A 26,121-nucleotide genomic window follows, 5' to 3' on the forward strand; every position below is an offset into this window, starting at 1 on the left:
AGGAGATGGCTCAGTAATCGTAGAAATGAAATGAAATCTCCGTTTCTTTTTCATTGCGTTTCATTTCATAGAAAATGAGAGGGCAGCAAAACAAGAGGATCAACGAAAGGGGGATGGGGGAAAGGCATCCTTTAAAGGCCAGCCGTCTTAAAATTAAAGATTTTATACCCGCCTGGGTGTATAAGAATAGTAGTAATAATCGTAATAATGATAATAATGATAATAATGGGAGAAGCAAGCCAAAGACAACGTCAAAATCTCTCTCTTTCTGCCGAAAAGAGCCTGGCGGTAGCCTCCGCACAGCATCTTATTGGAAGGCAGGCTCGGTCAATGCCGGATCGCGTCGCCCCATCTGGCTTCGTCTTCAAAATGTAAGCCGAAGTCGGCCGGCCTTCACCTTCGAAAGATGGTCGCCAGCCAATGGCGGACCATCCGTTTGCCGGGGGAGAGCGGGGATTGGCGCAGGAGCTCTGCTGATCCACTCTGGAAAGCTCCTTGATGTTTCTTGGCGCGGGGATGGAGAGGCGGAGGTGGCCCCCGCTGGCGGGGGGGGGATTTATAGGCGAAGGAAAATCCTCCGCGGCAGCCTAGGGGGCACTCTGAGCTGGCGGCGGAGTCGGGGGAATCTCACACGCTTGGGAACCAGGCAAGGCGGGGGGCGGGTGGGGGGAGAGAGAGAGAGAAAGAGAGAGACAAAGAGGGAGGAGGGCAAAGCAAAGGCGCAGAATTACGTCGGGGGTGGGGGAAGCTAGAGCAGCCCTTTCTCCAGCTCCCCGCAGGATCCAGAGAAAAGACGGACGAGGAGGACAAAGAGACCGAAGCGCCCATGGGGAAAGGCGGGGAGCAAGGCGAAGAATGCGGCGAACGGGAGGCGCCGATTCCCGCGTACACCTGGGAGGAGATCCAGAAGCACAACCTGCGCACGGACAAGTGGTTGGTGATCGAGCGAAAGGTGTACAATATCACCCAGTGGGTTAAAAGGCACCCGGGGGGAATCCGCGTGATCAGTCACTACGCCGGCGAAGATGCCACGGTAAGTGCTCTTCGCAGGCGGCGGAGGAGGAGGAGGCGGCTTCCTTGCCTGGAGCAAATGGCTGCTGCTGCTCCCGCTGCTCCTGTCCCTTGCCGGGGCTCCATCTCTTTCTCTCACCTGCTGCTCTTAGAAACGCGGCCGCGGGGCAGGGAAACCGGTCGCTCCGGCTGGCGCGCTGTGGGGACACGCCGAATGGGGTTGCCCTATAACTGCGGGGGAAGCTGCTTTGCTCTGCTTTGAGGGTTTGGAGTGCCTGCCGGCCCGGAGTTTTTCCCACCCAAGAGTCCGGGAGCGCTGAGGGACAAAAGCGGGCGTTTGTAAACGGGGCCCGGGAGCAAACCGCGGCCGCCCATTTCTTGCATCTCTCCCTTTCCTGCACCGAGATGATCATCCCGGGGTGACGCGAGGTCAGCATTAGAGTCGGCTGCCTCTCCTGGGCCGGCAGTTGCTCGGGATTGGCTTGTTGCCTTGGATACCCTGGATCACCACCGTCATCTCTCCCCCCCACCCAAAAAAAAACCAAACCCCACCGCAGCTCCTTGCAATAATAGTAGCGGAGTTCTTTTCCAATAAAACGCAGCCAAATTTGGCAAAGCCAGGGCCGTCTTTTGCGATGCCGGTTGGTTTCTAAAGCCACAAAAGCGCAGCCTAACCGGGGCTTGATCCAGGATCAAACGGAATCCGTGCTTTGTAGACCAAAGAGGTGCCCGGCTGCTAAGGTGATCCAGCCAAGCCCGATTTTGGCAGGGTTCTTATGACATTCCACGAGGGGCCACCTGGCACCAAACTTACCAGGAGGAAAAGAAGAAAGGCTTAAGGCTAACAGTAGAGCCTTCTTTAAGTGGCTAAATGTGAGGTGATGAGAGCTGAAGGACAGGATCTCTGCGTATGCTGAGAAGCATTGTTTTAATTTGTCTCCTATATCCTGGAACTAAATCCTGAGAGAGGAACACCAACTGTTAGCATTCAGTAGTCCTGGCCATGAAAAGCATTGAGGGCATTGCTATTTCTTAGTTCCTAAATATATTCACACTTACTTTTTTATTTAAGAGAGCCATTCATTGTCTAGAAGCCTGAGTAGCCAGAACATGTTTGTAGCTTAGTGAGTGGACTCATGCATTTATTTTACCACCACCATCACCCCTCCTCCTCCTCCTCCTCCTCCTCCTCCATATAAAGAGAGACCATCTTATTCCCAATCAGCTCTTTTTAAGTTTTTCCTCTACTTTCTCAACAGTAGAATTAAGAAAACTGTTAGCCAGAACTATGCTGTCAGCATTGGGATTGACCCACCGTAAAAGTTTTTGTGGAATGTTGTGTTGTTCCAGAAATCCATATCTTTTCAAAACAGTTGAATCTTCAAAGACTAAAATGATGGTGAAGAGGAGGGAGGATATCAGAAGATGGAGTCAAGTTCATCAATTATTCCGCCCCTCCAAGAGTTTGCAACAGTGTCATATTAAATATATTTGGTCCAGATGATCCACCAATCTGCAACTGTAGTTATCAAATTGTTCTATACTACAATTTATACCGCATTTGTTCTGCTTGTCTATGGTATCGGTCCTGTGAAGCACACAGAGGTTGGTTCTATTGTCTCTGTTGTTTCAAGCTAAATGTTGCTTTCTAAGGCAACATTTTTAAAAACTTGAAACACTGTGAGCTAAAAGGTCTGAACCATGGAATTCTGTAGAACAAAAAGGGTTTTTTAAAAAACATACTGTCATTGCTTTCTAGGAAGGAAGCAATTTTTCATCACAAGATGTCCCTAATAGACAACCCTTTGGGGCCTGGTCAGGATAAGAGTTTTAAAAAATATTTTGCCCTTCAGAAGCCATAAGAGTTAATGTCCAATGATGCAAAGTTGTCACTAGATGAGCACAAGCTAACAGTTTAAGCTTGGGGAGGGGCATTGTGTATTGAGGGGAATCCAAGGATTCTTGGGGGTTTTGTTTTTTGAAAGTGATAAGGGTAGACATAGCTGCTGTTCTCTTGCAGAATGATATTGTATCAATTTCCTTACTTTTGCAGGTGGTGGGGGGAAGCAAAACATGAATGATAGAAAAACAGTCTTTTGGGTATGTGATGGAGTCCACAAAATGTGGACTTCTTAAGGCGAATGGTTCCCCTCATAAACTATGGGGCAGCTGCTAATCCTATTTTCCCAATGATTTAGCAATCTCAAAGGGACAGTTTTCACTGCCTTTTGTCGTCTTTTTAAAGCAAACTCCACCTTATTGATACATTAAAATCTTCCTGCTCCTCTATCACGTACAAATCCTGGAATCTAAGATTTATGCATTGTTTATATTTGTTAGAAGGAGATAAAATAGTTTTTAACCCAGTTTGATTATTTGGTTAAGAAAAGTAAAATGGGCATTGGCCTTTCTGCTTTCTATTCTCTTTTTCAGATGAAAATTTAACAACATATTTATTCATAAACACGGTCATTCATAAATAAGCCCCACTAATCCAATACTATAAGGCTTTTTTTTAAATCAACTAAGCTTGTTGAGAATTTCAGGGTAAAAATTGCTTCTAATTGGCCCAATTGGGAAGGGAAAGATTCTTCCTCGCTCTTGCAATTCTGACTCCAGTGTAACCATTTAGGAGTTGGGATGGAGGCTGTCAGAAGAGGATGACATAAAGTTTCCACCTTCTCCCTTCAGTTGGAAGATGCTTTCTGTCAAGGAACCGAATATTAATTAAAGCAGCCAATAGTTCACACACTTTTTATGCAACTTTTAATTCTATCAAACCATCTTTGAGGTTCAGAGTCCTGAAATTAAAACAGTACTTTCCTGACATCAGATTTATTCCCTTTTTCCTCCTAGATGTTGAGGGGTCTGCTAGTCATAACAAAGCAAATAGTCAAAGAAAGAAACATGAGAGTTGACTCAAGGATAATCCAGATAATAACAATGGATCTTGGCCGGATGCGTAGAAATGGGCAAGACACACAGTGAGCTTAGAGCCCATGATCGAGGTTGATTGATAGCAGCAGAAATGCAAGCTGAAGTGCACAGGGAGAGAGTGACTCATAAAATATAATGGGAAGAGTCCCTTTAGACAGGTGAGGAAGCAACAGACTTCTGCTGATAGTCAGCATTTAACAGAATCTGTATGACTGGTGCTAGCCATCTTTGAGGTCTAGTATACCCTGCAGGCACCTTTATCAGCCTTTGTGCTTGCAATATGGCTTGCCATAAACATGAAGGGTATGTAGCAGCAACAGCAGCTGCATGTCCTTAAATGGATTATGAAATACTAATAATGTTGCTTGCTTGTCACTTAAACTATGTGTGTAATCCAAGGATCCAAAGCTTCTTAAAACAGATCCTTTGTATTCCATTTCAGTGTTTTTAACAGTAGAAGAGGATTGCGGAAAAGACTGTTTTCCTTTTGGATGGGCAAGTTATTTTGCAATGTACAATCCTATATACATTTGTTGAGGAATATGTTAATTTAACTACTGCTGCTACAATTGTGTCAGAGCACCAATGCACTTCTGGGTTGAAAAGATTCTTTCACATCCCCATTAAGTTGCCCATCAAAGTGGAATCCATTTATCTATTTGCAGTCACTTGCTGATGAACTGCTGGGTAGGCCGGAGCTGGAGCATATGGCGGGAATTCTCCCCCCACCCATGGCAGCAACTGGGTCTCAAACTCAAGCTTGCCAATCATCAGCCCACCATCCTAACCTCATGAGCTACCACACTTCCTTCTTCATTTAACTTAATACGGTAGAATCATAACTCTAGGATTAAACTAGACTAGACTATTTTTTTTAAATAAATATGCAGTTTAAAAGACAGCAAAGCAAGTAGACAATGCTCCCCTATAATAGGGTTTCTTCAATTTTTCAAAAGCATGGAACACCAGTTTTTTTTTTAAAGAGGAATATCTCGACTGTTACTTTCAAAATAAATAAGAGGATACTTGGTAAATTCAGTACCTGGCTTTCCTTTGCACAGCCCATTTGCCTGGGTGTGTATGTCTTACAGATGGAGATCACAGATAGAACACCTATTAGCTAGTTGGGCACCCAGCCTGAAGGGCCACACTTCAAACTGGCCATTGGATGTCACCTGCACTTGCATAGCACATCTGTAAGTTGTTCACAGAGAACTGGTATTCCTTGGAACCCAGTTTAAAAACACAATGCCAAGGAATGTGAAGTCTTGAAGTTTCTGATGGCCAGCTGCAAGATCCTGTGCTGGAACCAATTTTCTTTCACTAGTGAAATCCAATCCATGCAGGCTTGTTCCTTTCATCTTCCATCCTTCAGGGAAGTAGAAATTTGATCATTTCTTCCCTAGTGCCTGTCCATAAGAACACATTTGACCCCAGGGTATTATGGCTCTTAAGGAGACCCATGCTTATTATTAATTACCTTTTCTTTGCTTAAAAAAAATAATCAAATGTGCAGGATTGTAACAATAACTCCTGTATGCCCTGTTAGAAGCAAATTATGGTATACGCAAGTGCTAAAACGCAGCAGAAATAGAGAATGCATTGGCTGAAGTTCCTAGAATACATTGCTAACAAACTTCCCACATCCTTTAGTCCACTAGCAAAAGATCCAGGTATTAGGCCCTAATGGTAACTTTTCAAGAATATATTTTCTCTGGCTCTAAATAATGCTGTCCAGTAATCTTTTGCAAAGGCCATTCTGATCTGCTAAAGACTTGTTTCTTTTGCTGCCTTGCCTGAGAATCTTTTATATGAAGTTGCTGGGAACAATTCTCTGACTCATAGCTTCATGGCCTCCATAGCTTCTTTCTGCCAGACTTCCAGTTTCCAGACCAGCTGTCCCGACATCTATTTGAGGTTGACTGAAGAAGGGTCTTTTCTGAGTATACTAATCTAAGAAGAAGAAAAAGATTTTTTAAAAAGAAAAGCTACTAGTGAGCTAAATGGAAGTGGGGGGAGGGTGATGTCTCAAAGAATATATCTGCTTCACAGTTACTTACACTTCCACCATAATCCTCTCGCAGTTGAAATGCGAATTCAGCCATGCAAATATCAAATCCAATGTTGTCCCCTGAATAATGGTTATCAGTCTTGTAGGGGGGAAAAGGGGGACTGGGAAAAGGGGGACTGGGAAAAGGGGAACCCTCCAGTTGTGGAATTCAAATTACTACTGGTTCTGTGGACATGGCTTGGTAGGCATGGCAGGGGAAGGATACTGTAAAATCTCCAGTCAGACATGGTATTTGCTGGTTCTCCAAACTACTCAAAATTTCCACTACCGGTTCTCCAGAACTAGTCAGAACCTGCTAGATACCACCTCTGGAACCCTCCTTTGCATGTAATCTCTGAAAATGAATCAGTACATCAAACAGTACGATGACATTGATGGAGGATGCAGGTTTTTCATTGTATCAAATAAAACAGTTCAGTGGGAAGCTGCTAGGAGTATTTATATTTGAGCATGGCATACAAGGGATCCCATATCCAAAGTTGGCATCTCTAGCTAAAATAAGCATGTAACAGGGTTGTAGAATCCTCTCTTTTGAAGTGCTGCAGCCAATCAAAGTGGGAGAAACCCAGCTGCATAGACAGAAAGCTGGAACAAGTATATTACATGCAGTCCTCGACTTGCAACCTCAACTGAGGACCAGAATTTCTGTTGCTGAGCAAGACTGTTGTTATTAAGTGAGTTGCTCCCAGTTGCTTTTTGTCCTGATTGTTAAGCGAATCACTGCATTAAGTTAAACTGGTTTCCCCCATTGGCTTTATTTGTTGGAAGCTGGCTGGGGAGGTTGCAAATGGTGATCATGCGATTCTGGAGGTGCTGCCACATTCCTAAGTGAAAAGACCATTCATAAGTCATTTTTTTCATTGATGTTATAACTCAGAACATTTGCGAAATGAATGGCTATGAGTCAAGGAATACCATTATAGTTTCTACCACAGTTTTCAGCTAATAGAAAAAGAATGTTTCTGCGTTTCCCTTTGGTTGTTCATTCAGCTTCCACAGAAGCCAGTTATTATGTATGGTTTTAGAAGCCCATTTGCAGAACATGAATGTAGTAATATTCTCCCAGGGGTGTTCCTTAACAACTATTTTTAAGAAGCATGAAAACATTAGGACTCCCTTGAGACTCCTGCTAATTACATGGACATATTACTGTGGTTTTCTTCGGCAACAGCCTCCAAATGATTTGCCATTGCCTTCTTTCATTGGGTTAACCCTACTGGTCTGCAAAGTGCCAGATGACTCAAGATAATTGCAGAGATGTAGAGAATTTCCTCATTACTGCCTCCCCAAGCAGTCATCTCTTTTGTAGTAGTAGCCCCATAGTTTTGTTTTGTTTTGTTTTTTAATTTTCAAATCCAGTCTATTTATTTATTTATTTAATAGAATTTGTCAAACAAAAATGAGAACAAGAATAAAAAAATACAAATACAAATGACAGGGACGATAGGCACATTAGTGCACTTATGCACGCCCCCTCTAGTAACCACTTAAGTGTGATGTAAGGTCCATGGAAGTCAATTTGTGACTGAAACTCTGAAAATGTGTAGCTGAATTAGGTAGAGCATTCCAGACTTTGACGACTCTATTACAGAAATAATATTTTTTACAGTCAAGTTTAGAAAGATTTACATGGAGTTTAAAGTGGTTGTTAACGTGCGTATTATTGCGATTAAAACAACAAAAGTCATTTACTGGTAAAACATTACTACGTATAATTTTGTATGCAATACCTAAGTCTGATTGCATTGTCCTGTTGCCCTGATGGTTTCCCGTTCAAATACTAACCAGGTCTGATCATACATTTTGAAAACAGCCATGCTCCACTAGTATCTGTCACTGAGTTCTATAAAGAGAAGCACCCTGCCTCTAATAATAGGGGGAATATAGTCTCGCCATAATTAGCAGCTATTGATAGGCTTATTTTTCATGAATTGTTTGGCCTCCCTTTAAATCCAAGTTGGAAGTCATTTGCATATCCTGAATTAACAAATTTAATTAAATGTCCTTCGGTTATGACAATCCCAAGATGTTCCCAAGATCTAGTGCTCTCTTTTTTTGGTATATGTTTTATTTACAGTTTTTCTTTAACAACCAACATAATTTGTGGACAGTGTAATGAGTGGGACAATACATTTTTTACACAGTGCTGACAATACTAATACAATTACTTATACATGGTTTTAACTTCCAATTTGTACCCCTCCCCTTGTTGAGGTTCTTCCATATTCACCTCTTTATCTTTAAACAATATTATTCTCTCTTTAAAATACTATATTTGAACATCAATTACATTTCTTCATAAAATCTGTTTGTTGACCCCCTATTAAATCATCAATATTTTAGTATTTAAAATATTACTCAAAATCTACCATGTTTCCAAAATCTCAATTTTCTATAAACACCAATAAAAAAACACTTATTAATAAAACTTAATCGCTCCTGGGATTATATCTCTGAGTCCCCTGAATTTGTAATCCTAAAAACTAAGAGTTCCAATATATTTTTACCCATTGTTAATCATGATAGTACATTTGGGTATGCTTAATCAGAGTCTTCCATCTCCTAACCTGATATATTTATGGTTATAATAAATTCTATTTTTATCTACATTATGTATTGCTATTTTCCCAGTTTATCCATTACTTTTTAATACAATCATAGTATTACAAAATCTTATGTCTCTACCCATCATCTCTCGGCCTTTTTAGAATTCCATCATTTACTGATTTTTTACTGATTCTTTTATATTTCTCTCTTGGGATCCTATATTTCTTTCTAACATTTCTACACAGACTGAGTGTTCCTTCTGCCTTTCCCCTTATCTCCTTTTGCTGCATCATTTGGATACCCATCCATATACCTTCCATTATTTTAGGGAAGTTCTCCTTTTTTTCTCTATACTATTAAACTTTTAGGGGATTGTCTTCTTGATTCTTAGTATTTATTGTTATTGTCTTTTCATTGTTTTTATTTTTTTTGTAGCTTATTTTGATTTGTCTCCTCCCCCATTTCTTCTAATTTCTCATCTGTTACCTGAATATGTTATTCATCTTTTCCCACCATTGTTGAGGGTCTTCTACACTCACTTCTTTATTGTTAAATGATCCCCTCATTTCCTTATACTTCTTTGTCATACTTTCACAAAAACTTTTAACCATCATTAGCATTTCTTCATAGAACTCTATTGTCTCCTGTTGAATCATTTTGAACCAGGTTAATATATTAAAAATTACTCATGTATCTTTAATATTCCAGTATCCCAATATCTAAAAACTCCAAAAGAGTAAATCATTAATAAAATTTTCCAATCCCAAAATTATTCCTCCAAAACTTCTGGGCTTCTAGTCCTTAGAAGGTATAAATTTTACTTTACAGTCTTTGTAATTTCCAGTTTACTCCTTCCCAATTGTCCAAATTTTAAAGTTTTATTTATCTTTTCTTCTTCTTTTTCTCTTCTTTCAATGAACGATTCAATAAGGTTTTAATTTTTATAGTTCAAATTGCCTCAAACATTTTCAGACAGCTTGGTAAATATTTCCAGGTTTCCTAATTGTCTGCAATGATAAAGTCAAGGTCAAATAGTTTCCAGCTGTTGTTGTTTTTCCTTTCAGCACTTTCCTTCAAATTTATCACATTGCAGTAATCTTCTTCCTCCAGTAGATGGCTCTCCCACTCCCAATTCCAACCGTAAACCAATTCCACAGTATAAAAATCAAAACAGCTGCCTATCATCCATTCAGGGGAGTTAAAAATAAAGTTTAGAAAAGCAATTTCTCCCAATAGTCACTTTTCACAAGTTGTTCAATTATTTCCAGTCTTTTCCTAGTTTGAAATTTAAAGGATATTTCTTTTGCATCTGAATTTTTAATCTTTAGTCTCTAATTAATTAATCAATTAATTAATTAATTAATCTCTAATTTTTAGCCTTTACTCCTTCTCAATAAATCCAATAACCGCTTTTTACTATTTGGAGGTTATTTTTTTTATAATTTTTGCTTGGGTTAAATCTTTGGTGTAGGAGTTAGAAGTTATCTCACCCAGTTTCACTGCTCTGTCCATGCACTGCTCCAGCATAAGATCTTAATGTCCTGGTTGTTCCAGCTTGTGACAGACCAAAATGGCCATAGTCCCTGCTGCTGTTCGGGAGAGCTTTCTTCAGATCAGGGAGGAAACTGAGGTTTCCTTGCGATCGACGAAGCCCCTCTCCTTTCTTCACCATGCCTCCAGGGTGGCTTAACCTGTAGGGTCTCCCAGCAAGCAGTTGCCAGCTGCATTTCATGGAGCCCAATGGGGCTCCGCTATTTTCCAGCCATTGCTGCCGTGATGTCAACCGGAACTCCCAAGATCTGGTACTCTTAAAGACTAAAACTCTTTGGTATGTTCTCTATATAATGTGTGTGTGTGTGCATAAATGTATACACATGTAGCCCACCGGTATATATCCGATGATACCTCCTTTCCAAATTGTTCCATATTCAGAGAAAATAGAGGGAAATTTTGAGCTTCAGCTGGATTTCAGCAAAAAATATTAAAGTTGCTGCCTTCAAGAAAAGTGGACTCCTGACAGAGAGGAGGGGGACTTTCATTTACCCTATAAAAGGTAGGGGGGAAACCTTCAAATTCAACTCCTACTGAGAAAAAAACCACCCGTGTAATGTTGCTGTTATTTCTGGAAGGAAAGAAATAATTCAGCTTTCTCCGCAAAGACAATACAGAGTTACTCTTTCCTTCAAGTTATTGATCTGGTAAAAAGGACTAATTTTCCTCCAGATTGTTCCTTTCTTAAAAGCATTTCTCAAAACTAAGTGATCAATAGGCTAATCCTTACCTGAAAGCCCACGTCTCTTCAGCTATTTGATGATCCTTGTCATTTTAACCTTGCCCCTTCGGTTCTTCTCTAAAAAGAATAAAATATAATGGAAGACTTTCTTTTAAAAAACTGTTTTGTGTGTGTATGTGTGTGTGTGTATTACACAACTTAGGCTAGGTTAGCAGTCATGCATTTCTGTACATGAGGAAGGCTTCGATGAGAAATCCCATTTTAAAATAATGACGCCAAATGTCCATAAAAAGCTCAGTTGTGTCTAACTCTGGAGGGGGAAGGGTGATCATCCCCACTTCTTAGCCAAGGGAGCCAGCTTTGACAAAGATGTTTCCTTGGACATGTGACCAGCATGACTATATGCTGAGGCGCACGCCTCATGCAACACTATTACCTTCCCACTGAAGTGCTACCTATTTATCTACTCATACTGTATTTGCATGTTTCAAACTGCTAGGTTGGCAGCAGCTGAGTCAAGAAAGGGAGCTTACCCAGTCATGTGGTACTTGGGCTGCAAAATGTCAACATTTCAGTTGACAGCCCAGCTTCCCGAACCATAGGCCAGAGGTCTCCAAATTTGGCAGTTTTAAGACTTGTGGACTTCAACTCCCAGAATTCTGGGAGTTGAAGTCCACAAGTCTTAAAGTTGCCAAATTTGGGGACCCCTGCACTAGGCCAAAACTGCATATAAAGAAACTTTACTTTGGAAAAGGGGAATAACAAGGGAAGACCACTATCATACAGCCAGGTTTACAAATGAGAATTAATAAGTCATTCTAGATGGTTCAACTCTAACTATGTTTCAGTCTGTACTTTCTCACTTTTTTATAAGGGTAAATAATTCATAGTGAATAGTTGCAGTCAGAAGGGAGAATCAGAAATGAATGTCAGAGGTATAATGTATATAAAGTCTTTTAGGATATCAATGCTTATCCATGTCTTCTTTTTTAATTTCAGGATGCATTTCGGGCCTTTCATCCAGATATCACCTTTGCAAAGAAGTTTCTTAAGCCATTATTAATCGGAGAACTTGCTCCAGGAGAACCCAGCCAAGATAGAGGAAAGAATGTAAGTAAGAGATGGCTTCCCTTTCTTTTACATAGCAAGACTAAAAAGAGCCTGAAGGAAGTGGCATCACATGAAGCATCTGTAAGAGAGAAGGGGAGAGAAGCATTGACGTTAAAAATAGGGCAGCAAGAAAATAAAGTGGAAAAGAAAGTAACAAAACAGAGAAACTGAAGACCAAGATAAGATACTGAAGAAATTGCAAGTGCCTTAAGTTGGGAATACATTGTTGTGTCTCCTTACCTATTACTAGCTGAATTCCACTCAGGCAACAAAATATGCTGAAGGAAACCCATGCATAAAGCATTTGTATTATGTCTAAGATATTTAACCCAATAGAGTTGTGCAAATCTTTGAAGGGGTGCTTCATTTTAATAAAGATTCAAAAGAATCAATCTTTGGAAAAGCCAAATGTTTCTTCTTCCTCCTCCTCCTCTTCTTCCTCTTCCTCTTCCCCCTCCCTCTTTTGCTTCCCCTCCTATTCCTATTCCCCCCTCCTCCTCCTCCATAAAAGACAATGCAAACTAAACTCAGAAAGGAAAAGAAAAATAAAGAATAGAAACTGCAAGAGAAAAGAAAATAAGCAAAAAAGCAAGATAAGAGAAAAGAAATATTTAAAGAAATGACTTCCACTTTTCATCACAAGAACAAACAAATTTAGTAATGTTCAATCTCTATAAGATTGCATACATATCTCTTCTTCCCTTATCCACATGCAAATTCATAAATCAGGGTCAGCAAAATGTATGTAAAGGATTCACAGAATTTTATAGAAATGTCTTATTTTAACCTTGGTCAAAGAAACCAACTTTGTACTTCTTCCTTTTGTCTCTACCAATTTTGATCTTTAATTTGATTAGATGTTATCATTGGATTTAATATCTTGTCATTTTTTCCCATCTCAAAGGCTTCTTTGAGGTTTCAGCAAACCTCTTTTGTAAATCCAATAAAGCAGTAGGTGCTCTCCTGTCCTTATCTGGAGAGGTTCAGTGGTGGGCTGCTGGATGGTCGGCGAGGTTCGGGCAAACTCCTTGCTGTGATCTCTGGCTGGGCTCATCCACCCACCCTTGTGCTATGCTTTCCCTAAAATAACTAACTTTTCTCCCGCCCAGGCTGCCCAGGTGAGTTCCATGCTGCCCTGCTGTACTCCCCGGAGCTGCCTGAGTCTATTAGCTGCCTGTCTGAAGCTGCGTTGCAGCCCCAAAGTGGCGTGTGTGCATGCACGCTCACAACCAGTGAACCCCTTGTCAACAAAAATACAACCCACCTCTGGAGAGGTGGCACTCAACCAGTGGTACTCAACCAGTTTCAACTGGGAAACTGTGAGCATCCTAGAGCAAGCTAAATCCAAAAATACTAGGCAATTCCTAGAAGTTTGGCATTCAAACAAATCACTAGATAAGCTATCATAAATAGACAGATAGAGCTAAGCTATACTTACATACCACTCAAAGGAGACAATAAAAAGACTAAGATGGAAATAAAAAGACAAGAATACTTCCTCTCCAACAACCAATGCCCAGACAAGCATTAACACTAGACAAACAACACTAGACAAGCAATCTTGCAGGAAACAATACCTTAATCAAGGAACTACCAAGGAGAAAATCACATCCCCACTGAGGGGACTTATATAAACAGGGAGCAAATCCCATACTCACTAGCACTGGTGTTACTCTGTTGGACAATGAAACATCTGTAAACAAACAAGCAGTAAACACAAAGATTCCAGTCTGAGCTACATGTATTCACTTCCATGGAACTGCTCCAGAGGTGATATTCAGCAGGTTCTGGCCAGTTCTGGAGAACCGGTAGCAGAAATTTTGAGTAGTTCAGAGAACCAGCAAATACCACCTCTGACTAGAGATTTTACAGCATCCTTCCCCTGCCACGCCCACTAAGCCATGCCCACAGAACCGGTAGTAAAAAAAAATGAATTCCACCACTGAACTGCTCTATTTCACAGTTTTTACTTTTTAGACCATGACATCATCTCTATTTGTTCAGAGATGTGCTAGCTCGCCATCCTTCATCCAGAAGCCTGTCTTCTGGATCTCTGATGGTTTTAAAATAGGAAGTTCCAGTTGCAATACTAAAAGTGCAACAGCATTTGTCCATTCATAACATGTGCAAAATTTTATTTCTATATCTCAACTGTTGATTGAGGCTTTAAGATGATATGAAACACCTTGATAAAGACTGTTATGTTGCTTTTGAAGTATGATCTTTCCTGAGGCAAAGCTTCGACTCCTCACACAAGCCTAAGCATGCAGCTGAAGTTAGAAACAGTGGTACCAGGAAGCAGGAATTATCAGGGAAGTAAATATTCAGGGATTTTTCATCACTTCTTATTCCACCTGCTAGGATTTTGCTCCCTACCTTCTCTCAATTAGCTACTTATCAAACCAATCATATATATTCCATCTTCAAATGAAAAAGAAAAAGAAAAAATTTGGGAAGGCACATAGGATGTAGGATCTGTTGGGAATTCTTTAATCCCTGCACCTTTCTCAGGATTTAAAATACCTTTTCATCTTCCAATCTAAAGTGCTCACAGCCCTGTCCCTTCTTCTTCACATGAGATCGGATCTGGTTTTTCTACCTGAAAGCAACCTGTGCATGGCCCTTTAGTAACCTGAAGCTTTTCTGAACTCTGACTTGGAAGGTAGCTTCATTAAAAATGGCCCCTGATTCTTCTTTCTCATCTGTCCCTTGTCTCCCAGCCATTCAGAGTCCCACAACTCCCAGCTGTTCAAGCTATCAATTATTCAGCCCCTCTGCTTTGGTTGAGCAGTTGCAGGCAAAAGCCCTTCTATTCCCTCTTTCTATTTTTGGAGGTTACAATTAGGACAACAAGCCAATGTCTAAACATCACCCTGCAAATGCTCCATTAATGCTTTCAGTATTCCTTACCAAACAAAGAGAGTGGTGACACTTAAGTGGTATTAATTGGTTCCTACAGCCTACAGCTAGGTGGAAATATTGAGAAGCATAAGATTTATCATGTTATATCTCATTAAATTAGTCCTGACAATGGCCACAGCAGCCACCACAATTAAAATGGCAAAATACTTTGGTATTTATGTCCTCTAAACTTCATGAGCAGAAACTCAAAGAATCTCACAGGAGGCATTATTTTTTTACCATTTATATAAAGACCTCATGTTAAAAAAAAACTTCCCTACATTTGTGCCATCTACATCTGAAGGATGATACAAAAGATCCTTACTGCTCTGAACCAAATAGTTACCTGTCATGTCAAATTATTGAGCTTTCAATACATGTGATTACAGCAGCAAGGTTAGCTTGCTGCCAAGTACCAGAATTAGAAGGATCTAGAATCAAAAGAAAGTAGAGTTGGCAGAATGGATGATTAGAATTAGAAAATACTGTATAAATGTATAGATGTATAAATGAATATAAAACATGTATTCCATGCCATAATATGTATGACAAACAGGATTGTCAGGATGATCACACCACGTCCAGTGTTTTTAATAATTTACTTAATAAAACTTTAAAAATAAAAAATAATTAAAAAAATATTGAGCTTTCATTTAGCAGCCCACACTAAAGTCAAGAAGAGTTCAGAAATAAAAAGTAGAACTCTGTGTTCTGTGCATCCTTGGATCTAGAATGTAGCATTTGGAGAATCAGGATGCGTATAATATGTTTTGTGTTATTTTACATCATATCATATATAAACCATATATCATATCATGATATCATATTTTATCCCACCTGTATAATTTTTATAAATAACTAAAGGTGACGAACATATTTTCTCCTCCTATTTTCCCCAGAATAACAACACTGTGAGGTGAATTGGGCTGAAAGAGTGTGACTGGGCCAAAGTCACCCAGCTAGCTTTCATGAGTAAAACAGGACTAAAGCTCAGTCTCTTGGTTTCTAGCTTAGTGCCTTAACCACTAAATCAATATTAATATTTTTTCCCTTCTGTTCAGTTTGTGTCCAATTCTCAGAACTGTATGGACAAGTCCTGCAGTTTCCTTGGCAAGGTTTTTCAGATTTGGTTTGTCATTTTTCAGAAGTGGTTTCTTAGGGCTGAGAGAGAATGACTGACCCAAAATCACCCTGCCAGTTTTCACGCCTAAGAGGGGGACTAGAACCCACAGTCAGCTATTTCTAAACAGGAGCTTCAAATGCTACACAAATTGGCTGTTTATGATGTGGTGTGGTATAGTATGGTGTTTAATTATTTTACAGGGCAGTTGAAGTAGATATATTAAAGCAGAAAATTATATAGAAATCTTGCTACACAATCAAGCACTGAATCCGTGAAATTCAGCATTGGCCTGAGAGAGAAGGGTTAGCAGGGTGAAGATTGTGTAGTGCTTAAAAGTAAAGCTGCCCATTTGAGTATAAAACATCCAATATCTTGTTTTTTCTTCTTTTCAGCCTCAGCTAGTAGAAGATTTTCGTGCCCTGAGAAAGACAGCAGAGGACATGAAGCTATTCAAATCCAATCCTATATTTTTCTCCCTTTATTTGATTCACATCATTGTGATGGAAGTTTTGGCTTGGTTAATGGTATCATACTGTGGGACAAGTTGGAGCATAACCTTTGTCCTTTCCATCATCCTCACAGTCTCTCAGGTGAGTTTTTGTTTGCTAAATACTGAAAGTTATCTATGCTTGGTCACAACGTTCATCTGTCATTGAACTCTTTAAATAAATGTGCAAGTTACTTAAACTTCTAGGTGACTGTGCTTTTTGGTGGGGAAAGTGACACAAATTATAATTCAAGAAACTAAAATCAATTAGTCATTATTCGAAAGATGATTTGTTCTCAAAATTATTATTATTTTTGCTCTCACCCCAAATAGTTGCAAACTGTCAGCTTTTGACTTGCAAACTGATTGAACTTATCACCCCACTTTTTAAATTGGTTTTTGCCAAGTAAAAGAAAAAAAAAGAAAATCCCACTAAAAGAAAATCCTACTAGGTCTCATCACTGCCCAGACCTAGAGTAATGACAACCAAATATCCTGTGTTCCACACAATTGAGTGTTAATGACTGAAAATCAGCTTGCAACTGTTGCATAGAAAGCCACTGGCACTATTTAATATCTCAATTTAAGAATTGAAGGCCGGGAAGCAAGAGAGTCTGGGCAGAAGCAGGAAAACTGGAGGAGGAGATGCAGAAATCACAGATCTGCTCCAGAGTAAGGAAAGAGGCAGTAACAAGATGCTGGTCAGGTACTGGATAGTCACTCCAAATGCAGAGATTTCTGCATTATGGAAAAAATATTTAAATGGAAAAACATCTACAAGTAGTCCTCGACTTACAGCCATTCATTTAACAACTGTTCAAAGCTACATTGGTATTTTTATAAAGTGACTTATGACCAGATCTTGCACTATCTCCACATCTCCATAGTCACATGATCAAAATTCAGGTACTTGGCAGTTAGCATATATTTACAATGGTTGCAGCATCCCGGGGTCATGTGATCACCACTTGTGATCTCCCAACTGGCTTCCAACAAGCAAAGTCAATAGGAGAAGTCAGGTTTGCTTAATGACCTTGTGATTCACTGAACAACTGCAGTGATTTGCTTAACAACTGTGACAAAAAAGGTTGTAAAAATTAGGCTTACTTAACAACTGCTTTACATAACAATGGAAATCCGAGTCCCAATTGTGGTCATACATCAAGGACTACCTTTCCTTTGAACACAGTTGTAATATTGGAGAAGCATTACTGAATGTTGCTTAACAGATTGTTGTTAGCAACTTTCCAAACATCCTTCTCTCGAAAACCATTGACAGAGGCTGCTGTAGCTCTACTAAAAGTAACTTTGGGGACCCACTTCTTTGGGTTATGAGCTGGCAATGTGGTGTTTGAATTCATTTTGTTTCAACCACAAAAGCATACAGAATTCTGAGTGGAAAACATGTATAAATGTATGTGTTTTTGTACAAACCAAAGAGTGGGCAACTTTAATTTAGTCAGTTGTCCCATTAATTAAAATGGAAGGTAAGATGTAGATCAGTTGTATGATGTTACTGTATGGAGCAGGGGTGGAATTCTCCTCTCCTCTTTTTAGGGAAGGAATGAACTTTGCAGTTTTTTAGGTTTATTAAGTTCTGGTTTTTGTAGTTCAAATTTAGGTGAAGAGACTAGATGTGCAACTCATGGATGGTGAGATGCCCACTGTGCCATCTCAAAAGTATCTTTGCACTCCTTAATCCTTTTTTTTTTCTTCCCAGGCCCAGGCTGGGTGGTTGCAGCATGACTTTGGACATCTCTCTGTATTTCAGAAGTCTGTATGGAACCATATAGTTCATAAGTTTGTGATTGGTCACTTGAAGGTAAGGCCTATGCCTGTCAAATTACAATAGAACAACCGCATCAAGATCTAATGATGCTATGTTGCTCACTCATTTCTGAAACAACTCTAGGCCTTTCACATAACCATGATAGAAGGTACTCATAGGAAATGGGCTTCCCAATTCAGGAAAATTTAGAGAACCGGTGGATTATATTTCACTCTTAAATTCTACAATCATGCTTTCCAGATTTGCTTCTGAATAAGAAATAAGCAATCCATTTTAAAAGAGTTTGTGTTGAGAATTGTATGTTGGTAGCTAGCATTCATAGATCCTAAACAGTATTAAAGAAGACAAAGCATACCTTTCTTTGCAATTATCATGTCACCATTTTAGCCAGGTCCAACTTAATCTCCATTTGCATGGGAAGAATTTATAATTCAGAAACCAAAGCTGAAAGAGCTACTTGAGGATAAGTTAATTATAGTAATGGTCAATAAACTCTTAAAGGCACGACAAAACAGGGCACATGCCAACAATGAGAGATGCTAGGAGCTGTAGTTACAAGGAAGGAGTTTAAGCTAAATATCAGGATGACTAACTTCCTGATCATACTAAATAACCCATAGAACAGATTGCTACAACATGTGGTTCTTCTTTACTAGCGACCTTCTATCAGAAGCTGCATGTTCTTCTCTCAGAGATGTTTCTCCAGATCCTGCACTGACCAGGGGATAGATGATGAAATTTATGGCTACTTCCAGCTCTGTGATTTTATGATAATACATGGAATGCACAAAATGAATAAGCAGAAATCATCTATTTTAAACTGATTAGAAGAACACTTAGAACAGCTTTGTTTAAAAATCTCCATATAACACATTTAGCAGTCACAATTGGGATTGGCAACTTGTTTAGAGTCTATTTGCATAATTCAGTTGCTAAATAGGACTATCTATCATTATTCTATAATTATTCTATGCTATCTATAACTTTGTTGCATGTATCCTTACGATCTATATTGACTGTTTCCTAGTATGATTTGATTGCTTATTGTACCCTACGACTATCATTAAGTGTTGTATCGTATGATTCTTGACTCTTGACAAATGTATCTTTTCTTTTATGTATACTGAGAGCATTTGCACCAAGACAAATTCCTTGTGTGTCCAATCACACTTGGCCAATAAAAAAATATATTCTATTCTATTCTATTCTGTAGAATTTTTAATCACAAACCCTAATGGCTATTACCTTCGATGGCTTTATGGAACATTAGTTCAATTCATAGAGGACAGCTCTGTCAATGCAATTGGTCTATTAACAATTGTCTATAGATATTCTTGGGGTCAGGTTAAATCTTCTGCAAGAAATATAGGATATGTATATCTAGTTGGAAGGAACACAATGCAGTTAAGTAGCCACAATGAGCTGAATTCAGGCCCTTACTTTTAATGGAAGGAAGGTGTTTATTTTGTATTTTAATACCAATATAGTTAATAAAGATATATGCATCAAATCTAACCTAATTTCTTGCTTTTCATAATTCTTTGAAAATTACAATATGTACATGAGGAAAAATTATATATACAAAAGCATATTATTTGGAAAAAATGCATTGTTTGGGGGGGGGAAAGCATTACAAAATGAGAAAACACCATAAACTAATGTAGGCAATCCAGCTTTTTAAATTGGAGAAAGAGAATACATTTTAAAGTCATTGTATAATTGATGAAGAATGGGTGTCCTCCAACTTTGGAGTATTATATTTTGTAATCATGAAAGCATGCAGTATCTATTTCCATTGTCCTTCTGTTTCTAAGCCACTGATATAGAATTGAAAAGAACATGAGGAGCCACAAAAACAATAAGCCATCTGGAACAAAAGTAATACATGAAACAACTTCTGTGTAAAAGGGAACCATTATAACAAAAAAGTGCATCATATGATCCAATTATGCATTTTGAGCACCTCTTCAAAAATTAGCTGATCCTATCAAATTCTTCCTTGCAAAGATATAAACTAATAATTATCTGTAACATAGTAAATGCCAATATTTTTTCTGTTCATGTTCATAGGCTGGTTGTTACCTGATCCTATGTTGTCCCATATTTTTGCCTATGCAATTCTAATAATTGTTATTTCTGCTTTATTATTGTGTAAAAAACATATTTAATCTTCTGAAGGTTTTCTGGCTAGCAGCCCATTTCTAAAGGGCAAAGGATTAATAAAAGGTGTTATCTTTCTGCAATTTTAGCAGAAAGATTTTTTTTAATGTTGCAATCCTCAAATAACAACAACCAGACACTTGTCTTTTAATTCTATTAAGTGATCTATAGTACTGTATACATTCCACATTCTACCTTTGTGCCATGCTGCCTTTTTTGGCAACTCTTATCAAAAGAGGGAGAATTCCTTATTTGGCAGGACTCCAACATTTTTATATTTACATTTGATAGCTTACCAAGTATTAGTTGGTTGCAGAAGATTCTTTGAGGAAAGAGTTATAATGGACTCTATATTTCTTTCAGTTGTTTCATAAATATTTATCATCTTGAATATAAATTATTACCTGTAATGAAAGGGTTGTCCTGCTAAGGGACAGCACCTCACTAATCTTGACTAATCTCAGAAAGGGCTAAGTGGACTTAGGTTTGTATTGGATGAGAGGCAACTAGCAAATCATAGGGTTGTAGAAATCAAAGAAATCAAAAGAACCTCAGAAGCAAAAGAGAACTACTGTGTCATTGCCAAGAAAATCAAATGGTCTGTCTACCATGTTATCAAGGGAAGGTTTTACATTGTTAATCCCCCTCTTTGGTGGTATTCAAATGATGACCTCAACATTACTAAAAAATATGGATTCTCCATATGTGTCCATAGGGTGCTTCAGCAAATTGGTGGAATCACCGGCACTTTCAGCACCATGCAAAGCCAAACATCTTTAAGAAAGACCCAGATGTGAACATGCTGCATCTCTTTGTCTTGGGAGATACCCAACCTGTGGAGGTAAGATGAAAAGATGTGAATTCAAGCACCTCAGATCCAAAGAAAATCCCAGAGGCAGTAGACACCCAGGAAAATTTAGCCCTCAAGGCAAAAAAAATAGATAATTTACTAATTCCTGGAAGAAAAGGGAATACTACAGACGCTTCTATTAACCAGTGTCCGTAACAAGTGTGCTCTCTCTTAATCCTCATCTCTTGCTTTATCTGCATCACTCTGATGGAGTTCCTCAGAATGATATTTATTAGCAAAACTCACAGCCATGATACAATGCATTACTCTTTTTCAGAATCATATTATTAGGACTGCTATTGTTCTTTTCGATTATGCTGTTTTTGTACTGCTCTTTGTTTTGAATTGTTTTTAATAAGTGTAAGCTAACTGGAGTTACTGGGAGTCAGGCAGCATATAAATGATTATTATATTTATTATTATCACTTAACAATGGTAATTGGGACCAGAATTTCTGTTGCTAAGCAATGCAGTTGTAAAAGACATCATGTGACTGTGTAACTCAGTGACGGCAGATCTAGCTGTCCCCAGTCACCATTATTAAGCAAGGACCACAGGTGTAGTAGTTAAGCAAGCTTCTTACATAATTGTGAATTCTGGTTTCATGCTGGCTTCTCCATTGACTTTGCTTGTGGGAAACGAGCAGGAAAGGTCACAGATAATGATTATGTGATCACAGGATGTTGCAACAATTAGGAATTCAAGTCAGTTGCTAAGCACCCATATTGCAATCATGTGATCGTCAGTTTGATATGACAAATAGAACTTTGAGGATCAGTTATAACTACCATTCATTCAATGCTGTTGCTGAATCTATGGTTGTATATTATTTGCAAAACTATCTCCTCTGTATTATGGTAGCCACTAAATCTCAGTTCTTTGAAGCAATATAATGTTGCTTCAAAATATTGAAATCTGTGGAAGTCATCTGAAATAGCACCAAGCTAAATTTCTAGTATTTATATTTAGAAATATGAGTGTTTTAGGACTACAATTCCTACAATTTTAAATAAGTATTGTGAACAGGCACAGCAAATTATGCCTGTATCAAATTAATATATTTAATCTTCCCAATGTCATTGAAGTCTTGTTTTTTTCTGTTGTTCATTTAACATAATTTTAGTGGTATAGTACCAAATTGGAGTTTTATTGTCTTGAATAGTCAGCACTGAAAAGTTTTTGTCTTTCCCTTCAGTATGGAAAGAAGAAGCTGAAATACTTCCCTTATAATCATCAACATGAATACTTTTTTTTGAGTAAGTATAGTTCTTTATAGAGAAGGCAGAGCTGATGTTTATTTTCTGCATATTTTCCCATAAACTGTCCCCAACACAGATATTACAATCAATTCACTGATGTTTTCCTCTATATGTTAAAATTGGTTTGTAAGTTAGAAGCCCTATCTCTTTCTAAACTTTTTGGGAAGTGGACATATTTGACAGTGTCAGAGCACAGTCCTGGGAATTGGCTAACTTCAAGATTCCAAAATGGCCATCATGACAAGCACAAATTGCTGCTGGGCACAGGCAATGCAGCTTGAATTTAAAACGTTTCACACTCACAATAAGGGTGTGTGTTGTTCTGACCGTAGTCGAATATTGAAAGATGCCTAACTTTGGGACGCTTCCAGAATAATTGGAACAGCATTGAAACATTTCCTGTAAAGTTAGAACAACTGTTTCTGTTTTGAACTGGAAACAGTATTTTAAGCTGTAAACATTTTAAAATTGAAATCAAAGTATGGTGAAACACCTATTGAGCACTCTCACAATTCTCTCAGCCACACCACATCTTTCTTAACTTAATCTTACCCAATGTATTTTTAAAGGCAGATGGATATTTCCAGCCCAGTTCAGGGCTGCACACCTACCATTTTTATTATCTAAGGAGGGCTAGAGTAGCTGTGCCAAGCATTCTTGTAAATAGTTGATGTTAGAGATTTATACTGCTTTCAGCATTCTCATTTCCTTTTTATCAGTTAAATAATATTTTAAAAATTAAAGAAGTGGGCCAGGAGCCATGGGGGCAAGAGGGGAGATGTCTGTAGGTACATTGGTTCCCAGTGGGTATATATTGGAAACACAAGTTCTGATTATTTTAATAGGTTAAAATATTGGGCCAAACACAGATGCAAAACAGCATTTCTCATCATTTACTGCCATATACTTCCAGAGAGAGAGAGAGAATGCTTCACTGCAGACATTTATTTTGTATGTTGTTTTACAGTCCCAGGACACCATTCTATGTTTTGTGTTGCCTGCTTCCCCTAATGCGTGTTGTTTTGTTCACAGTTTTCCCACCTCTCCTTATTCCAGTCTATTTCCAAATGCAAATCTTCACAACAATGTTCAAACACAAGTTCTGGGTGGTAAGTGAAAAATCCCACATGCCTTTTATTGCTTTCATTTCTCTGCATGAAATGAAAATTCATCTGCAGAAGATCTCAGCTGAGAGGGTGAAGCAAAGTCTCTATGCATATTCTTTGGAAAAGAAATAATTGTTGGCCTAGAGATAAAAATATATATATAGCATTTGCCATGTATAATGTTTTCCTTGTCTCCTAGGACCTGGCATGGGCCTTCAGCTACTATGTACGCTACTTTATCACCTACATCCCATTTTATGGATTTCTTGGGTCCCTGCTTCTCCTCACCTTTGTCAGGTAGGGTTAGCTACTAAAACATTTAAAAAGTACTTCTGCTGGTTTATAACAGTCTGAGAAGTTCAAGACCGGATAAGTTCATCTGAAGAAGATCTCAGCTGAGGCGATGAAGCAAGCTCTCTGTGCATATTCTTTGGAAAAAAATAATCGTTGGCCTACAGATAAAAGGCATATAGCATTTGCCATGTTTAATGTCAAATGTCATAATGTCAATTCATCTATTTCCAAACAAATCTGCCCAATGTTCATGCACAAAAAGACCACATTGTGACTGATTGATATAAGTCCTCACTTAATGATGGTAATTGGAAGAGGGAACTCTGTTGCTAAGCAATGTGGCTGGTAAAGTATGACTTCACATGACCATTCTGACTTACAACAGCAGTTGTGGCAGTCCCAGTTGTCACTGTTAGGTGAATCCTGTGTGGTTACAGCAACTCACAGTTATGTAATTGCCATTTGCAACCTCCTGCCAGCTTCCCCTTTGTCTTGGCTTGTTGGAAGCTGGCAGTGAAGATTGGAAATGGCAATCATGTCACTGCAGGATGCTGCAGTGTTGTAATTAGGAGCCAATTGTGAATTGTGAATTGTGATCATGTGATTGTGGAGATGCTGCAATGGCTGCAACTTTAAGGACCTGTCTTCTGTTCCCTTGTCCAGTGTCATCATAACTTTGGTTGTTGAATGAGTGGTTGTTCTACATGTGCTTGTTTTTGCTATAGACAAGCATTATCTGAACCTTCCAGCAGTAGGGTATTTTGTTGGAATTTTGCCCTCGTAGCACTGTCCTTGATTTTATCAATTGTTCTAATATATACTTATCATTGATTGATTGATTTGGTTAGATTTGATTTGTGTGGCTGCTCATCTCATCATGACCAGTCTAAACAGCTAACAATGCATTAAAACACAATCCACGATAACATCAAAACAGTATTAATATTAAGAGCTGCTTTGCAGAGTGAAATGAGTGACAATTACATGTAACAAAATAAATCACCTAGAAAGGCAGCTGATTGGTAAAAGCCAATCTACAATGAACTCGGAACCACAACTACGCTGGCTTCGACTTACCTCCTGACCCCCACAAAAACATTCATGACTTCAACATTTTCCAGAAGCTTAGCAGAGTTGAGTTCAACCATATCTTGACAGATGAGGTATTCCAAAACCTAGGTTTTACAGCAGAAAAATCCTGTAAGATGACATTAATCAATGCTGCTGAACAGATGGATGGAAATAGCTGTGGTGGCACAGTGGATAGAGTGCAGTACTGCAGGCTACTTCTGCTGACTGCTGGTGCCTGCAATTTGGCAGATCAAACCTCACCAGGCTCAATGTTGACTCAGCTTTCCATCCTTCCGAGGTCGGTAAAATGAGGACCCAGATTGTTGGGGGCAATAGGCTGACTCTGTAAGCTGCTTAGAGAGGGCTGTAAAGCACTGTGAAGTGGTATATAAGTCTAAGTGCTATTGCTATTTCCACATATAACCCTTTCCCACTGTTAATTGGACTCTAAAAACCTGTTTTTCCTTCCAGGACTTGAGTTAGATGTTTCAAGAGAGGGTGGAGGGTTGGTTGCCGGATGTTGTAAATATATATTGCAATGTACTGTTCTCTCAGGTGATTGTTGTGCTGTTATATAATGTGCATATATCTGTGTGTCTATATATCTATGCTTCTCTCTTTTTTACCTTGTGAAGCCACCCAGAGTAATTTTGGAGATAGAAATTTGATGTATAAATCAATAAAATAAAGGCAAATGACACATTAGAGAACAACTGTATGCCTATAAAATGTGGGAAGTTTAAGACTGCTCAGATTGTTCTGACCTATTATTAAATTACTGGACATAAACCTAATTTTGATCCTTTTGTTAGCCATAGTTTCTCTAGATTAAAGCTTCTGGGCATTTGAGCTCAATCCCCTCTCTCTTTCTTGCTCTTTAGGTTTATGGAAAGCCATTGGTTTGTTTGGGTTACTCAGATGAATCATATTCCAATGGAAATTGACAGAGAGAAGCACAGAGACTGGCTCAGCTCCCAGGTAAACGTACTTTACTGAAATCTCATTCCTATCTGGGAATAAGTGTCACCAAATCCAGGGGAGTTTCTGAGCAACCATGCTTGGAATCCTACTGTGTCCTACTGACTTTATCTCAGGTTAGATGAAACTAACAAAATGTTCCTCCATGCTCCACACTTCTTCCAAAGCAGACTATACTGGGTTAAGGATTTAAT

General features: G+C 38.9%; 2 protein-coding genes across 2 annotated transcripts in view; one reads left to right on the forward strand and one right to left on the reverse strand.

Moving 5' to 3' along the window:
- LOC113424550 (acyl-CoA (8-3)-desaturase-like) overlaps positions 1 to 1,469 on the reverse strand; it is a 41,051-nt gene extending 39,582 nt beyond the window's left edge. Inside the window, exon 1 of the mRNA XM_087950644.1 lies at positions 1,311 to 1,469. Within this exon, the coding sequence (XP_087806770.1) occupies positions 1,311 to 1,448 (138 nt within the window). The 5' untranslated portion in view covers positions 1,449 to 1,469. The remainder of the gene's footprint in view (positions 1 to 1,310) is intronic.
- The window catches only part of LOC113424551 (acyl-CoA 6-desaturase-like), a 31,142-nt gene continuing 5,677 nt past the window's right edge, over positions 657 to 26,121 (forward strand). The window contains exons 1-9 of the mRNA XM_026686299.2: positions 657 to 1,033; positions 11,799 to 11,909; positions 16,326 to 16,523; positions 18,141 to 18,242; positions 21,085 to 21,210; positions 22,415 to 22,475; positions 23,511 to 23,587; positions 23,784 to 23,881; positions 25,831 to 25,927. Coding sequence (XP_026542084.1) covers positions 827 to 1,033; positions 11,799 to 11,909; positions 16,326 to 16,523; positions 18,141 to 18,242; positions 21,085 to 21,210; positions 22,415 to 22,475; positions 23,511 to 23,587; positions 23,784 to 23,881; positions 25,831 to 25,927 — 1,077 coding nt within the window. The 5' untranslated portion in view covers positions 657 to 826. The remainder of the gene's footprint in view (positions 1,034 to 11,798; positions 11,910 to 16,325; positions 16,524 to 18,140; positions 18,243 to 21,084; positions 21,211 to 22,414; positions 22,476 to 23,510; positions 23,588 to 23,783; positions 23,882 to 25,830; positions 25,928 to 26,121) is intronic.

The sequence above is a fragment of the Notechis scutatus genome, chromosome 1 (assembly GCF_049901735.1).
Source record: "Notechis scutatus isolate UNSWTSFEM ecotype Mainland chromosome 1, rNotScu1.2, whole genome shotgun sequence".
Classification (NCBI taxonomy): domain Eukaryota; kingdom Metazoa; phylum Chordata; class Lepidosauria; order Squamata; family Elapidae; genus Notechis; species Notechis scutatus.